The 17,711-nt window shown below is 39.1% G+C and overlaps 2 protein-coding genes across 2 annotated transcripts; one reads left to right on the forward strand and one right to left on the reverse strand.

Moving 5' to 3' along the window:
• Window positions 1-2,797: 2,797 nt before the first annotated feature.
• Window positions 2,798-7,975, reverse strand: meaf6 (MYST/Esa1-associated factor 6). Its single transcript, XM_031735827.2, has 7 exons — window positions 7,794-7,975; window positions 7,019-7,134; window positions 6,562-6,649; window positions 6,427-6,472; window positions 6,138-6,330; window positions 3,789-3,822; window positions 2,798-3,247 (listed from the first exon to the last, which is right to left on the reverse strand). Exons 1-7 carry the CDS (start codon window positions 7,881-7,883, stop codon window positions 3,233-3,235), a joined length of 582 nt encoding a protein of 193 aa, XP_031591687.1. The 5' UTR covers window positions 7,884-7,975; the 3' UTR covers window positions 2,798-3,232.
• Window positions 7,976-8,021: 46 nt separating this feature from the next.
• On the forward strand, window positions 8,022-11,154 carry stpg1 (sperm-tail PG-rich repeat containing 1). The gene is made up of 7 exons (XM_031735826.2): window positions 8,022-8,238; window positions 8,332-8,433; window positions 9,005-9,175; window positions 9,264-9,372; window positions 9,453-9,621; window positions 9,704-9,894; window positions 10,960-11,154. The coding sequence occupies exons 1-7, from the start codon at window positions 8,170-8,172 to the stop codon at window positions 11,031-11,033; spliced, it is 885 nt and encodes a 294-aa protein (XP_031591686.1). The 5' UTR covers window positions 8,022-8,169; the 3' UTR covers window positions 11,034-11,154.
• Window positions 11,155-17,711: the final 6,557 nt, after the last annotated feature.

Consider the following 17,711-nt stretch of genomic DNA (forward strand, 5'->3'; position numbering starts at 1 on the left):
GCAGTAAAAACAGTCAGTGTGTCATTTCTACCAGATGAAATGTGACTGTGGGATGGAGCTGTGGTGGAAACCGAGGAATGTATTCCAGGAATCTTCCCAGTCGGTCTCTCCATCATATGTGTTTGTCAGCAGCTCTGTTTCCTCAGAGCTGCTGACAAACGCCGGACTCCATCTCTCCCATGATGTTTCAGTCCAGCGTGACTAATAACATTGTCACAGCAACACTCAGGTATCCAGCTTTTGAGTTACTCATGAGGAATTTAAATGTGTGTTTTTAATCCAAATATCCATATAGGGAAGAACTGAGTGGAGGCTCGCTAAAAGAGCCTCAAAGGAACCGTTTGGTTTGGTTTCTACAACAAAAAAGACATGATGCTGAAGATAAAGGAGCTCAGATTTGTGTAATTCACACAGTAAAATGTAACGAATGTGGTATTAAGCACGGACTTACTCCTTCAGAGTCCAAAAATAGTCTGTTCGGCTAAAATGTTTCAGTTTTTTACTTGGCAGCAAATAAATAACATCTCAGCATTTTTACCAGAAATGCTGAGATGTTATTTAAAAGTCATACGCACCATTTCCCGTTACATTAAGATTCCCTTTGACTGGAAGTATTTTTATTGCATTCCACATGTTATTACCGTGAAATCATAGACCTCAGTACGTCCCTGCAGTTTAATCCAAAGATCATGTTCAAACAGAATCAATTTGATCCTGATGTGTTGCCTCATCCTTCACCAAACACCTGTGAAGCATCCAAGGGGCTAAAAGATGACGCCACTTAAGGGTCATTCTAAAAGAGAGTGAATCCCCTATGACTCCCATGATAAAATATCTTTTTTGTAAATACTTTATAAGCTGTTAAATCTGCTCATGCCAATGAACCTCTCTTTAAGGCTTCAGTCACACAGGTCTAGGACTGGTCAGCGATTCCCAGTTGCTGGGAAAACGTGTGTATTCCATGGCTGGTTGTGGAGTGATTACTGAAGGTTGCTGGCAGTCACTACTATCTAATTAGTCAATAAGAGGTATATGGGGCTGCACCACAAACCCTCTTGTGATTGCTTTTGTTACTTGCATGAAGTCGTGGTTATCAGTAGTTTGCATAGAAGACGCCAGCTTGTCTGCAAACCTCTTTCCTGTCTGTAACCTTTACTTCAAAGGTGAAATTTCTCCATTGACTGTTTGCATGCACTTCTTTAAGTTTCACTCCTTTTCGGAGAGTAAGTAGCGAGTGTTTGCAAGCAAGTCTGTATCTTCGATGCACACTGTGGGCAACTACGACAATCTGCTAGCAACCAAAGCAATCCCAGTGAGGCTTTTAATGCAGCATCCTCTTCACCTGGTGGTAACCAGGAACCTGCCTGGGAAACGCACATTTTTCCTTAGCAACCAGAGGTCAGCAGGGAGGTCAGAGAGTAGTCTTTAGGCCTGCATGACTGAACCCGAATGTCTATGGCACAGGTGTCGAACTCCAGGCCTCGAGGGCCGGTGTCCTGCAGGTTTTAGATGTGTCCTTGATCCAACACAGCTGATTTAAATGGCTAAATTACCTCCTCAACATGTCTTGAAGTTCTCCAGAAGCCTGTTAATGAACTAATCATTTCATTCAGGTGTGTTGACCCAGGGTGAGATCTAAAACCTGCAGGACACTGGCCCTCGAGGCCTGGAGTTCGACACCCCTGATCTGTGGTGTTGGCGGCTTCTGTGCATTTCGAATCTAATTATATATTAAAATAATGTAGATGATACAGCCTGTATAAGTTTGTCCTTATGGATGGCCAGAATTCATATTCCATAAACAGATTGGCAACGTGACCACGGTTAGGGCCACCTTTTACACACAGACTATGGAAAAACCTAGACCGGACTATGTTGAATCTAAAGAAGCTTTGTCCTCTGATTTTAAAGTAATTATAGAAGGATTTATTTATCTCAGGCACTCTTTGGTAATGTAAAACACAGGAATTTGGAGACATTAACACAAACAAACATTAGAGGACATGTGTGGAGTCTTCTAAAAAGACAGCATGTGGCCTGCTTTACAAAATGCTGATTAGTTGAACAGGAAAGGAGTTCATCACAAATATTTAAGCCCAAAATAAAATACAAGAGAAGTGATCAATGTCAGATATTTGCATTCAGTCATCTTCCAGCAATGCATTGCTACAGCTTTGAGATATATATAAAAAGGTGACTTTACTTTACATTTATAAACTTGAGTAGCATAATGTGAACTTTTCTGGCAAAAGTAGCAAGTGAAAGCTAATTAATGTTTAAATCCTGCCCTCAGTTTCCAAAACTTTCTGACTTGGTTCTGCACTGACCCCTGGATTTGGAGTAATTGTACAGCATTTGCTCAGCCTGGTATGTTTATATATAAAAACCCAACCTAAACAGGGGTGGCACCCTGCTTCTGTCTTCTAGCGCCACCTAGTGGAAAAAAGGAATGCTGGACAGTTCATCTTTCAAACATTTCACAAAATACCACAAAAGATATTCAAGTATTTTATCAAGTAAAGCCATTCAAGTTTAGGACTAAGACGATCCGCACGACCATGTGCTGACAACCATCAGATTGTGCTCTTGTGTACTTAAATAAACATTTTAATGAAAACAAGCTGAGAACTGACAGACGAGAATGTGCCGGCTATTTTCTGCACTAGTTGCATAAACACTGTTGATATTTGCACTCATATACTTGCTATATGTGTGGGAATGTTAGGCTAAACGAAAGCTTCCTGTCATGACATTTTAATAACAGCCACATACCTCGAACATTTTAATAACCAAAACATTTTCTTGCTGAAGTATTTTATTTTTTTGCCAAACAAACAATGTCATAAAAGAATTTGGGGCATTTAAGGGCAATCTGACCATGTAATGCTTAACAAAAAAAGACTTTACTTTCTTACAATGGGAAACAAGAAAATTAGCAACACAATAAATACAGTCATTTTCTTAGAAAAAAAAAAAAAAAAAAAAACACTATACAAGATGATGTGTTACTAGTGGAGAGCCCCACTAGGCGACAAGTAACAAGCAACACCGTATTTCTACTGAAGGTAGATCAAAAAGTGAACCCCATCCAGTGGTGGTGGTGAGGGGAATGTTTCAATTGATGTACACAGTACAGGCTGAAATATGACAACAACATCAAAAAAGAAGAGTGATTAAAAAGAAAAGTCCAGAAATCTCATGAATGCTCATGTGTCCAGGTCCTCCAGGTGTTTTAAGTCGAGTAATCCTGCACATAAAAATAAGAGCCAAGTCACACTTACAGTTATTCATCAATCAGTCGACTAAAGTAATTATTACTTAAATTAAAAGAAATACTTTTTTCAGTTGTTTTTAGGTAAGGAAATAAAAAACGTCATAGATGACAGGAATCTGGATATTTAAGATTTCAGGCTGTTGGTCAGATGATCTAAACTTCTGAATTTAAACGATCAGCTTCCATTTTATTAAAAGATAAAATGATTAACTGTAGTTTTTTTTTTTTAATCCCCAAATTTGGAAAATTCATGTGTCGCAGCTGCCAAAACGATACAAACACAACCTGTAATGTCTAAATGTCTAAAACATATTTTACTGACCTGAACTTTCTTATTTAATTAATGTATGAATAAAAATACAGTAAGGAATCTAGCCTCTATAAAACAAATAGCTCTATCCAAGAGATTCAATAAAGCAAAAGTAAAGCAAAACAGTGACTACAAGTAATAAAAGCAGCAAAGTAAATGTCAAAGACATTAAAGTGTCTCAGTGTAACAGAACAGTGAACTTACAGCTCTGGGTTTCTTGTTAACCTTCATGTCAAACCTGAAACAAGAACAAAGACAGCATTAGTCATCTCACATTAAAATCCTGCTTCTGATGGGAATTATGGAGAAAAGCAGTGCCACTACTGTACCATGAAGAAGCCTAAAAAATAAAAAAAAATAAGCCTGGTAACAATAAAACTACATGACCGCATGATTGTTCTTGCTCACACACAACCTCCTAACCAATCCGTCATCTAACGAGCAACCCAGCAAGCGGAGCTGAAGAAGCAAAACTGAAATGAATCTGGGTAGAAAGATGTGGGAAAACCCATCAACAAGCAAGAAAATCTACTGACGCTCAGAGTGCTGGATGCTGGCATGCGTTTAAGAAAATATGTACATATCAAAGAATGAAGTGTTGGACATGCAGTACGACTGAGTAATAAAATAATAAGCAGGCTTCAATTCAAACTAACCCTACAGAAGGAGAAAATTAATAATTAAAATCAAATCATGCATTAAAAAAAGTTAAAACATGTAAAAATAAAAAGTAAAAATTGAAATAAAATGAAATGTTAAAATCAAAAAGGTTTGAAGTTAAAATGAAGCTTAATTAAAACTGATGCAAAAATAAGTAAAAATCAGAAATTAAATTAAAACTTAAAATAAAATAGATGTAAAAATAAAGTAAACATATGCAAAAATTGAAGAATAAAAAAAAAAATTATTCAAATCAAATAAAAGAATAAAACTTAAAAAGAAGTAAAAATTAGTTGAAATCAAAATTTAAAAAAGAAAAAAGCAAAGATTTAGAGAATATAAAAATAAAAATAGTAAGAGGACATAGAGGACAGGAAAACGGTGGATAATTTGATGATGGGGTTAGTAGCAGGCAGGATGTAAACGTGACAGGAGCAGGAAGTAAAATTCAGACTTACTCAAAGTCATAATCAAACATGGCAGAAGGACTGAGGGAGCAGCATTAGGGGAGGGAAGAGAGCAGCAGCTGTTAGTTTACCAACCTGAGCCTAAAGCCCTACGAGTATATAAAACTGCAGTCCAGACTTTAGAGAGTGAGAGCACCACCCCATCACGCCGTGTTAGGAGGAGAACCTGCTGTGTTAATATGTAGGCATAAACAGTGAGGCCCGAGTCAACAAAAAACATGTCGACATGACACGTTAAACCTAATTTGTCTTAACAAACTTGTCATTTATTGACCCTCCGATAATCTCAGAATAACCAGGTTATTCTGAGATTGTAAAGCTTGGTGATGTGGACCAGAAATCTCTCAACATATTTTAGGCTGAATACCAAAACAATACCCTCCATTCTCTCTGAAAGCAGAAGCTCAAATGTCACAAACACTTCAATTAACCTGCTGTAAGACATCTGTTAAGTTGTCACAAAAAACAAAAACAAAAAAGGGAGCAATTTTATCTCGGAAAACATGTTATTCATCTACTGCTGCCTCAACTGGTTAGTCTGTGCTATATCGTGACTTTGGTTTTTTCTTTGCTTTATGATTGCTTTTGTCATGCATGGGAACACCAGCACACCCAAAATATCTTTTTTTGGCTTGTTGTGCACTAATTACGACCAACTCTCGTGTCTCCAGCACAGCTTGCGTGTACTCGGGCTGGATATGCAAGTGTACAAGCAGATCTGCAAGTGTCAGATAACAGAGGGAGATGCTGAAACAGGAGGAAAAAGTGATACGTTCAGTAAAAAACAAAACAAAAGACACAAAAAAAACAATCGCATTCATTTCCCTGCTATTACTTTTTCCCCATTTTGATTTTTTGTTTTTCCCTGAACTGTGACATCTGTCATCGAGGAAAAGACTACAGTGAGTGCTGAGGATCGCAAAGTGTGAATACTTCTTCTGTCCAGAAGAATGCTCCTTCATTCAACCATGAGAAAATTTAATAGTCTACTGGAAGAGAAAATACTCCTTTTATACTGGCCTGCCCCCAAAATACCTTTAAATAACCCCCACTGTGTACACACTCACACACAAAGGGAGCAAAAAAACAAGACAAGAGCTACTGGAATCCAAGTTGCAAACTTATTCTAGCCATACTAGATCACTTTTTGTGATCTCTCTGTGAACAACGCAATTCAATGAGCTCTCGCAGGTACAGGCAGTAAAATAAGAAATAGACTCCCTGGTGTCTCTGATTGAAGCCACGGGGGTTTAGTCACTAGTAGGAACTTTGATGTATACAGAAATTTTGTGCAAACATGTTCTGTAACGTGGCTTGCCAAGAGCAGTCTACATGAACGGCTATGGACAGATGTAGCTCCGTAATCAAAAAATGGAAGGAGATTTTAACAGCATGCTGACCCCACCGTCATTCCTTTATTTAATACCTGTGTCTGTTTTTGTTCTTCCTCTTCTTGTGGCTCCCGTGGTGGCTGCCTGAGGAGGAGGAGGAAGCAGCCTTCTGAGGCTTCAGGTCCTGCAGCGTCGAGTCCACATCCTCCGTGTCTTCCTGGCTGGGCTCGTTTTCTTGGTTCTGGAGATCTGGAGAGGCATCGCTTTCTGTGCCGCTGCCTGCCTCACCTGAAGAAATCAAAACAACAGCATAAATGACACAAATTACCACCAGTCCACAAAATACAAACTTTTAATGCTGCTTAGCTCAAAAGCAAAACTCACGCTTTTCATTCATGTGATCTGGTATACCACCGAGTGCACAAACGGCCTGTAAAAATGTCACAGATTGAACAGTTTAGTAAGTGCTTTTTGTTATTATGCAGCATATCTGTTTAAAATAATAAGCAAAAGACTTACTGCAACTGATGTAACAGATGACTTGCTGAATAAACGCTCAGCTTCTTTGAATTTCCTATTCCGTCTATCAGTCTTACTATTGGAGTTCCTGTTAAATTAAAACAAGCAAACAAAAATGTAAAAAAAAATTAAACAATGGTTTGGTCCAAAAGTGGTTCCAAACGCCCACACTGGGAATAAGAAAAAATTGCGTATTTTAAATTATTTTAAGTTTTTCCTTATGAAAAGAAAAGAAAGTTCTTCTGACTCCCCCCCCCAATTTTAACTTAAAAAAAAGTTGGACGTCCTGCTTCAACATCAACTAGATGTAGTTTTTTTTTTTTCTTAATAATTTTACTGGAACTTGATTTCAGCCATCGGCTGTACTCTTCTTCCTCCTGCTGGCTTGTACGTAACTAATACAAGTCAATGGCTGACTTTTCATTTAGTGTAAATGCATTTCCACCAAGCTGCTTACTTTTGGTTGGTGAGGTATCTGTCCCATCCTCTGATGATGTTGCCATACATCTGGGTGTCTTCTAGGTAGCTGCCTTCAAATGCATATATTTGTCTTTCCAAGTTCACCAATGTCTCCTGTGACAGTGAAGAACGTGAAGGAAAAGAATAAATGTTAGATATCTGAGTTTTAGTCATTGTATTAATCAACCTGGCTGGTAAACTTTTAACAGACATTTATTTATAGACACACAAATTAGGATAATAAAATATGTCCCTTTTGAAGTGTTAATTATTCACTTGCATTTGCAGGAAGAATTCAGTGAGCGCGCAAAAGTGAAGATAGCGATGTCTGTCGCAATGCTGATTTATTCCTCATGCCAGAGAGGCAACAATATCACAGGTATCTGGCTGGATGTACACAATACACATGTGACACCAACTTATCGCGAGAACTTGGCCAAGCAGGGCGGCTGCTAAAATTTGGCTACGCTAAGCTGTTAGAATATTTTGTCAAAAGCGCTGCTGTAAAGTCGGTATACGTAAAAACACTTAAAAGAAATATTAAGAGAGCTGCATGGAGTCTTGTTACTACTAACACTACTCTTAATCAAACGTTATCAGCCAAACAACGCTGTCGACCCGCTAACTAAGTGAGCCGCTACCGCTAGCTCCGGCTAACATTAGTTTAGCATGTAGCGGGGCCTCGGCTAGCAGCGCGCACGAGAAAATTTCACGCGGTAAAATACTAAATGCGATGTTTATTTTATAACGAAACCACCTTAACGTCTACTTACGGCGAGTTCTTGTTTCCTCTTTACGAGCTCAGCGAGCTCCCGGCGAGTGTCCGGGATCTGCGGCGGAGTCGCCTTCGCATGCATCGCCATGACGGATAGCCGCTTAAAGTGGACCCAAACAGGGCAGACTAGGTACAATAAAGAAGCCCGCCTCCATTTCACCGACAGGTGGCGCTGGAGTCTCGCGATAGATCTGTTTTCACATCACCATAGCAACTGCTTTAAAATTCCAAGGACCTCGAATAGCGTCAGATGGCTTCGACTGAGTCCAAAGTGGAAATAGTTATAAATTCTTAAGCTGAAAACGTGACATAATGGTTTCTTTTATCTTGTAGCTAGTAAAAGATGTTCAATACAAGCTAAGTACCAAATAGCGATGACAACACATCAGGAAAAGAAGGGCTTTTCCACCCAGGCTAATAGGTTTGCTTCTCAAATTAGTCTGGTAGGAAGTTTAACTCCATCAAAATTCAAAGCATTTTAAAAGAATAATAATAACAGTGCCGCATAAATAACGTGTGTGGTCTTTGTGTGTCAGAGTGAAAGTCCAGGACCGGGAACCTACGACTGCTTTACCAGCACTGAAGTCAACAGTCCTTCCTTCTCAAAGAGAGGCACCACCGGCTTTGTCCCATCCAAGGTCAGGAGGTCCACTAGGTATCATCTTGAAACGCCTTTGGGCATTTATTCTTGTTGATTATTTGTACGAGTCAAATCAGTTTTGTTTTGTTAAATCATACTTTTTGCCCCAATAGGGCTTTAAAAAAATCCTTACTTACCCTGTAAGTTATTTTCCCCCCAGCATCATTGCTAGTGGATTTTGTCTGTGTGCCTTTTTATGTATTGCCTGATCCAGGATGATTTTCTCCTATGGGAGACAATAAAGTTATCTTATCATTGTTAGATTGGTGTACACACCCTGCCATTCATCCTATGTTAACAGACTTCAGCTTCACTACAACCCTAATTTGAATAATCTGGCAGGAGATGGCAACCTTTAATGTCAAAGTATTCTTTTCTGAGCAATTTGTGACCAAAAAAAAAGTATGGAGCCACAAAACATCCTTGAGCCTTATAATGAAGATGACACAGAACTTAAAGTCAGTGTTAGTTATGGCTCCAGTACTCAGTTTACCTGATTACTTTTAGTCTAATAAATTTTAATCCCCTGCTGCTTTTAAATGTCTTCATCACTTCATCCTCTCTTCCAGGTTGACAGAAGGCCACAGAGACCCACTCCAGGCCCAAATGCATACAACCTACAGAGTTCCTTCATAAATAAATATGACTTCAACACTGGAGCCTCCAGGGTCTTCAGGCTGCCCATAGCTGTGCAGATGGATGGTCCCAAACATATAACTCCAGCTCCAAATCAGTATGATGTATGTGTGCTGATTATAAAAGCTGACTCAGGGTGTAATCTCTGAGATCCTGTTGTGTATTTTGTGTCATTTTTTTCTTTCTGTACAGGTCAGTTGTGTGAGGAGAGTAAGCATCTCCTCAGTGGTCGGTACATCGCCTTTCCTCTCAAGAACAACACGGGATTCATTTTGCCCAAACAAAAATGTGCCATCACCAGGTCTGCTTTGAAGTTTTGTCTCTTTTAGCCTCTTATTAAATTTGCACTTAAATTTTTAATTAAAAAAAAACTTCTAAAAGGCCACTACGAGGTGAACAGCAGCTTAATCCAGCATGGTTCAAAGGCGGTCTCGTCACCCTTCAGATCAAAAACTCACAGAATCCTTCCTCCGGCCGACCACCGTGTGCCGGGCCCGGGGGCCTACAACCCCCATCAGGCACCCACCCCAGTGAAGAAGACCATCCTTCCGTAAGTAACCATACAATGTTTAGGTTTCACTACTTTTTTTTTATATTATCTAAAGTTTATATCGTTTTATGTGTGTTTGAAGGAGAAGATATTTTTTGGCAATAGCAGCACCTCCTCAGACTGTACCTAAGGATCCTCCTTTGCCGGGCCCTGGGCACTATGACATAGGGCAGTATGACCGGCCATCAAAGCAGTCCATACCCACTGCTGCTTTTGCATCCAGAACTCAAAGAATACCCCAAAAACCGATGGCTGATAAGATCCCAGGACCAGGTAATAAGATAAATGAGGCAGTTTTCTCACATGCATTTGATCTCTGATTTTCTGGGCCTTAAATAACACTGGTGCACATGGCAATATAGATATCCAGCACAGTCAGATCAGGCATTGGCCGTTCTGTAGTCTGAAAGCTCCTCGGTACAGTTATTGTGATATTGGATTGAATCTGCTGTATTTAACACGTTAGCTATCTTTCCTAGACCACATGCATTTTTTTTTTTAATCCAGCAAAACGGGTGCCCATTGAAACTTTTCTGTGTACACGGAGTGGCTGTTGTGTGGCCAACCATTTCCTAACAATAGTGATCATTCGGATAGTCTAATTTTATATTAAAAAGCTTTTTTATTTTTTTGTTGCAACATTTCAGTCAATATTTTCATTATGCATGGATACAGCATCTGTCCCGGGTTCAGTTTTTGTCTTTAACCTCATTGCTTAGCTCAGAACATTGCTGTAGTCTTCATGTATTATTGCATCTATTAAAAACATATTTCTGTACAGACAGGAAAGAAGCTTGAATGAGAACTTTCTTTTTCATTTGTTTAGGTTACATTCTACTTTTTGATGCTTGGTTCTTAAAAATGCGAAAGTCTGGTGAGAATTAATTTGCCTATAGTTTGCCTCACTTGCTCTCTTCTCTTTCCCCTCACTCACAGATGGTTTTGGCAGATGGTTCCCCCTTCCTGAACCGGGATCTACCAGAGGTTTCTTCCTGTTAAAAGGAAGCTTTTCCTCTCCACTGTCACCAAATGCTTCCTCATAGGGGGCTTGTGTGATTTTTGGTCTTTCTTTCTAATACTGTAGGAATCTTGTGTCCACTGTTGTGATTTGGTGTTACATAATTAAAATGGAATTGACTGAATCTGTTTGAAACAAGGCGTCTTTAATAAACTGGTGGTTTACACATTTGCCTAACTAGCTTTGATCCCAGGAGGAGATACAAAAAAAGATCTGCCAAACCAAACATGTGGAGCAATCCCTTATGAATAAAGGAGCAGCCAAAGTAGTTGTTATTGCATTCATGAAAGCATTAAGTAAAACTTTCTCTCTCCTTCCAGGTTTATATAATCCACAGCCCTTGTCAAAGCAGTCCTTCTTTTACAACGACTCCAGAGTCTGGGTTCCTGTGTGAAGCTTCCAGCTCAGACTGCACTGTAGATACGTACATCTTCACTCAGATGAACTGTGATTGTTGCTATTCTTTGATCGGCACTTTTAGAGTGAATAAGATGAAAATTAAATGTTTGCACCAATTTAGTCTCTAGTTCCGTGTTTATGTTGGCCAATCAGACCTTGGAATGTTTGGATGTTTTCGGAAATGAATCATTATTAGTATTTATCCACTGTGGTGGTGGTGGTGGTGGTCAAATGCCAGAATTCTTGAAAAGCCATATGTTTTGTCCTTGTGGATTTGATGCTCTAAAGTGATATAGAAGAAAGTGTTGGCACAGTCCCCAGCAGCTGCCGGTCCAGCCAATGGTACGCCACAGTAACAGCTGAGAGCTCGAGATGACACCACTCTGCCAACTGCCAGAGGGCAGGCAGAGGGGTGGAGTGACTGTGTATGTGAGCAATGTGATTGACTGGGCATGAGGCAGGGTGGTGTTTAACCCAAAAGACAAATGGACGCATCACTCAGTCCCTGTATCACATGTTGCATTGGAGCTGACTCTCTCACAATGTTTTAAAAAAATCAAATATTATTATTATGTTATTAATGCACATATGATTGTAAATGTTCTTTTTGTAAGGCCTTGTGCAGCTGTGGACCCAGATTCTCTTTTTACTTCATTTTTTTTAAATTTTCCAAGTCAGAAAACACAACATAAAGTTACACACGCCATCTTTTAAATGTTTTCTGTGGTTATTGTGATAAATGTGCCACTATAAACCATTTTGTCCACATTAATCATGGAGCAGGTCCTGAGCAGGAACAGCAGCTTTGTGGTTCAGATAAGTCGAAAGCTGCTGTAATCAGTATTTTGATAATAAAGCTCTACCTAATAACTACCTGAAGCAATATGATGCTTTGAAAGAAGGTAATTGTATGACAGCAATAAAGAAGAATTATCTTAATACCTCATATGTCGAGGTGATTTAAAATCTGTCTGACTAACCATTAATGATCTTGATCTCTGTTTCCTCATATAAGTGTTTAACTGTTACTCTGTATGATTACGCTCACTTTTTTGTTACAGTGTTTAAAAATACAGTGTTTGCATTTGTGTGTAAACCTGTTGGCTTACAGATTCTGGCTGCAGTCACTAAGCTAAGCAAAGTAAAGACTTTTAAAATACTCTGTGATTCAAATGCCATTAAAACTCTGACTTTAAATTAATGACTGTTCCCCTTGAAAAAAATATGTGTCGGGGAGTTAAATGTTCAGATATTTCACGATGCGTGGGTTTGAATCAATGCAACAGGATGATTGGCTGGATGTGTTCGACCACTATAGAGAAGATAATTGGCATTTTGGGTCAGGGGCAGGACATGCGTTGTACAATGGGCATCTTTTGTGTTATTCAACTGTGACCTAGATTTTCACTCAGGATTCTTTAACTGGTGAGTCTCTTCTTTATAAATTTTCTGGTGTAGCAGTGTTTTTGGAGATGGTAGAGGCTGTCAAATCAACTTATTTACAGACTGGTAAATAAAACAAGTTTTTAGTACCTCTTGGACATTATTAAGGCTTGAAGGTAGGGGAGTGGCTGGTTTAACTGATATGACAAGAAAAAAACCTGCAGATAAACAGAATTAAACCAAAAGCAAAATAGCAGAAATATTTTTCCTTTAAAGTTAAGTCTTTAAAAGCTTACAAAAAAATGCACATACTGTTCACAGGTGTTTGGGGGACTGCTGATTAAGTAGTGATAAAATGTTGGTATTTACTTTGGCTATTTCAGGGGGTGGTCTCCAAATTGTCACATCCACTCCTACCAGCAACAGTTTACAAAGAGAATCTTCGTCCATAGCATCCTCATAGGTGATGCTTCGTTCTTGTTCTGGATCCTTAACTCGGCATAAATATTGGAAACAATTTGAAAAGGCTTTAAAGAGATGAAGTGACAATCAGAGATGTCTGTTTCCAGGTTTTATGCTGAGCTAACTACATGTAGCTTCATTACTGGCATATAAAAATGAAAGTGTTATCAGTCATCTCATCTAACGCCCTGTGTTTTCCAAAGCATTCAGTCTGAGACATCCTTCCAAACTTTGACGTGGCATTTTGTGTTCAGCAGATGCAGCTGTTAATGTGAAAATTAATTTCATGGAGACAAATCTGGCCCCGACTGACTTCGACGTGAAAAACATTTTGTCTCAGAGCTGTTATGGAAACCTCATGCTTATTTCCATCTGCACACTCAGAAGATGCGATCCACTCCAGACCTCAGTGTCATCTGCTCGCAAGGAAATCAGTTGGAGATTTTTTCCCCACCAACTGCAGACATGCTTGACACCCACATTGTGGCAGCTGTAGTTATATTCAGACTCTGACTTCAGCAGTGTGCTTTCCAAATATGTGCACTCGCTCTGTAAAACCAAAGCATTGTGTTCTTGTGGTTATACAATGAGAAAAGCAATTTAAAACTCTGCTTTTGCTGACAGGAAGGTTCTCTCCCACTCGGGTAAAATGCACAGGGAGTATCCAGACAAATGCTTAAAGTATAACTGCAGGCACGAGGCTTGATCTGTAGCGCTTTTGTGGTGTTGTCCAGGACGGGTCATTAACAACATGCCTTTGTGGGCGTATGGGACTCTCTTTGAACCTCGCCACTTCCCCGTCAGGTGCAGGCGAGTGTGGACATGCACTCCCACGAAGAAAGGCTCACTGAGAAGGAACATTGCTATAGAACAATGCTGCAGGCACTGAAGGAACTGCAGGAACTGAATTTGCTCACTGATCTTTTCTTAAGTTCATTAAGTGCACTTACCAGGTGTTTTACCTAGCACATATATAAAGCACATTTCACCTAAAAAGCATGAGCTACCACAGAACGAGCAAAAAATCAGTAGCAGACAAATGAAAGCCAGTTATTAACTTAAAAAAGCAACAAAAGAAGCAGAAATGAAATTACATAATGACTTAGATCAACAGCAGGCTATTAAAAATGCTGAAACCTCAAAATTAAAATCAATAGAAGAAGCAGAAATTGAATAAAATGCTAATGTAGGATCAGGAACTAGGCCACTAAAAGGCTCATCTAAACATCTAAACAGGAGTGTTTTCAGCTCTGTTTTAAATGCTGATTATGACGCAGCACACCTAATTTGATTCAGACCACCGCTCCAGTGGCTTCAAATATTAAAGGTAAAGGTTAGATTTGGCTCTAGGAACAACGAGACAGGGTACAGCACTGCTTTCTGCACCAGAGTGAACAGCTAATTGTGTCATGTTGTGCTTATGTCTGCTGCTTGGCAGTACACCAGTGGATTGCAGGCACATTTAGTTTTGCTGTAATTTCATGAGCCTGCGTAAAATGTTTAAAGGCACATGGTGTATTTATAGAGTTGTTCAGAATCATAGCATGAGAAGACGACGGGCCTGTTAGTCCATTTTATTTAGATTTTTAGTCTCGCTGGCGAGGCTTGAAGGAAGACAGTTTGGGTCATTCACTTAGTCTTGTGCCTCAAAATATAAATATAGATATGTGTCTTTGTATATCTAAAAATATATATAAAAACACACAAATGCCTTAAAACTGCATTCTTCTTCAAATGCCCCCCAGGGGTTGATTCCTGAGGGAGCTCACATGTATCGTTTTGACCTTAGTTAAAAACTTTCCTGATGAATTTATAACCTCAGTCACTTATGCTGGGTCATACTGTAAAAAGTATGTACATGATGGTTATTCCAGGAGTCACAAAAGTGTGTTACCCATGGTATGATCTTTGTTTAATGACTTCTGCTGTCAAACTTGCCCCCCTCTCTCTACACATCTGGTTTTAAAATGCCAAAATGGCGACAGTCAAAAATGCTCAGAACCCCACAGCCAATATTTTATGTGTGGTTTCATTGTGACACACATGGAGTACACTGAGAAGGAATGAGTGCCTAGGGTAAAAAAAAGAGAGCCTTAAACATGAGTGTAACTAAACCTTTTCTCTGATGACCAACTCTGACAAGTTAGCCCCACCCTGCTGGCTGATGGGATTTCTTCCTTTTTGTTTCTTATCAGGCTTTAAACACTAAAGTCTGATGTAGCCGTGCAGGAGTGGAGAGATGACTCATGTCAAAACAACTCCCAAAATTGATTCGTACTGGGCTGGACAGGCTGTGTGATCAGCTGACCTGTGTTGTCAGCTGATCACACACATCCAAGTGGAATTTGGAAAGTGATGCAAAAGAGCATCGTCAGCTTATGCATCCAAACTATTGACCAAACCAAACAGTGATCACGGAGACCACCACATGGGCCGAGATAGAGGATTCAGAATGAGGGAGGAGTGTCAGGATTTTCTTTACGTGTGTGTTTGTCTGTTGATATTATTCATAGGGCTACTAAAGACAGACATTTGCAGTAGTTACACAGTGCTTTAGTAATAGTTAGTGTAGTGTTTGCAATGATCAAAGCAAATCTGAGCAGTTACAACAGCTCATTAATATGCTTTACTTTGATAACAGGCGAGGTGCGCTGCAGGCTCTCAAACATAGTAAGACTGCACAGATGTTTGCAGTTATCTGCTGAACACATAAAATGCTCAAAATGCCTTAGTTTTAATTTTTTTATGTCCAGTATTCTCACACACCCTTTAAACAAAAACACAAAGAAGATAAAGAACAAAAAACTGTTTAATATACTGTCAAAGAACATTACATTAACCAGATAACTTAGCACATCATTTACACATCCTCTGTCCTCTTCCTCTTCTGTCCTCACATTTGTCACATTTTCTAGTTTAACCTGATAACGTAAGAAGATAACAAGATATAACAAGGTAACCCGACTAAATACAAAATGCAGTTTTTAAATTATGATTTTAAGGGGAAAAGGTTAAAAAACATGCAAGCATGACAAGTATGCAAAAAAACTAAGAAATCACGAAAGAGCCAAATACTTTCCCCCAGCACTGCATGCTTTGCATTAAACTATAAGGAATATTGAAGACTTAAAAAGCTGCACAAACCTGAGTGAATGACCTGGATATTGAGTCTGTAGCTACATCAGCAGCATCAGTGTTTAGAGTCCTGAGTGTCTTCACCTAGCTAAGTGGGTCATGCATATTTTATCTCTCCGGTAATGCTCACATACATTTGGCCCTTTAATACGTCAGTATGTGCTCTGTCACCATGTTGGATAATGTGTCCAGCTCTGAAAAGAACCTCAAATGTGCATTAGGAGGATGTTTGTGTGTCTCTGTATTTCCTATCACTTCCATTCATCATGTCCTGCAGCCTGAAGCGACATATAATGATGACCTCAATCTTAATTTTTAAGCCAAATGAGCAAAAAAAGCAGAAGGCTTTTTCTAATCAGACTGTTTACAAAGCTCCTCTTTTTAAAAAATGTATGACGCTTATCTTCAGCCTCACAGAAGCCAGATGGGTTCCTCTTCTGAGACGTGTTCAAGTGAAAATTCCCCACACTTTCCAAACTTTTTTTTATTATACTGCTACTGCTATGATGTCGGGTTTGTTTCCTTTCTGTTTTCATGTTTTCAGCCTGGATCACTGGCCTCCTGCAGTGACAGGGAGGTCACATTAATTGTTAATTAGCAGCAGATAAGTCCCTGTCATCTTTTAAACAGGGGAAATATGATTGAAACAGCGGGTGTGCAGTATGTAGTGCTCTGCATGTTCGTATTATTTTGAATATTCATGTTTATTGGTAACTTTAAAATGACTTTTTAGTTGTTTTAAATGTAATCTCTATTGGATACTGTTTTCTTGCATACACCTAAATAATGCAGGTTTATAAAGAAATCACGATGTTTAAAGAAAATTTTCACTGTTACAAACGCTTAATTAACACGATGCTAATTGCTGTAATTAGACCGACAGTGTGTTGTTATGACAGCCCATCCCGCAGCAAGCCGCTTTCAGCTGCTGAGGAGTCATCTGATGGGTCAAACCATTCAGCGGCTCCGACAGTTAAGGGGACATTAATGTCCTGTGTCTGCGGATAAAACCAAAGAGAAATTATTGTAAATGTGAAGTTTGACCTTGAGAAGACTTCTTTCGTGAAGTATTGGCTCTTCTGTGGCGTATGTAGATGGGTTTTTACACTCGCTAAGTAGTTGGTACAGTCCAGTTGTCCGGCATGCGGTTTTTCGCTGCCAACGAGGTTAAGCCAGAGCAAGGCGGAGAGAAAATAACAGGAAATGACACAATCCTGCCTTCAAAATAAAAATCTTTACGCTTTTATAGTTCAAAAGATGAGATATAAAATTAAACGAATTAGGACAGTTTTAAAACGTCTGTTACAAACATAAATAAAAGTTTAAGGGCTCAAACAATAACTGTAGGTTTCAAAGTAATTAAAAGTAAATCTCCAAAAGTTGAATCTGTTCATCTGGACGTAGCGTTTTGTGGGAGAAACGTTTCGTCACTCATCCAAGTGACTTCTTCAGTCACTGAGACTGTAAGAACAGTGAGAACCAGTAAGAACAAAAAAACAAATTAAAAATATGCAAAAGAAGCCCCACACTAAATAATCGACGAGGAAATAAACCCAATAACTTTTTACCTGCTGTAAGAAATGTATTTCCTGTGTGTTCACTATCGTATCTGGCATCTTAGTTACTACTAACTAACTAACTACCAACAGATAACAACCTGCAGTTAGAAACACCCTCCAAATGTTTTGCTTAC

Source organism: Oreochromis aureus, linkage group 22 (assembly GCF_013358895.1).
Source record: "Oreochromis aureus strain Israel breed Guangdong linkage group 22, ZZ_aureus, whole genome shotgun sequence".
Lineage (NCBI taxonomy): Eukaryota > Metazoa > Chordata > Actinopteri > Cichliformes > Cichlidae > Oreochromis > Oreochromis aureus.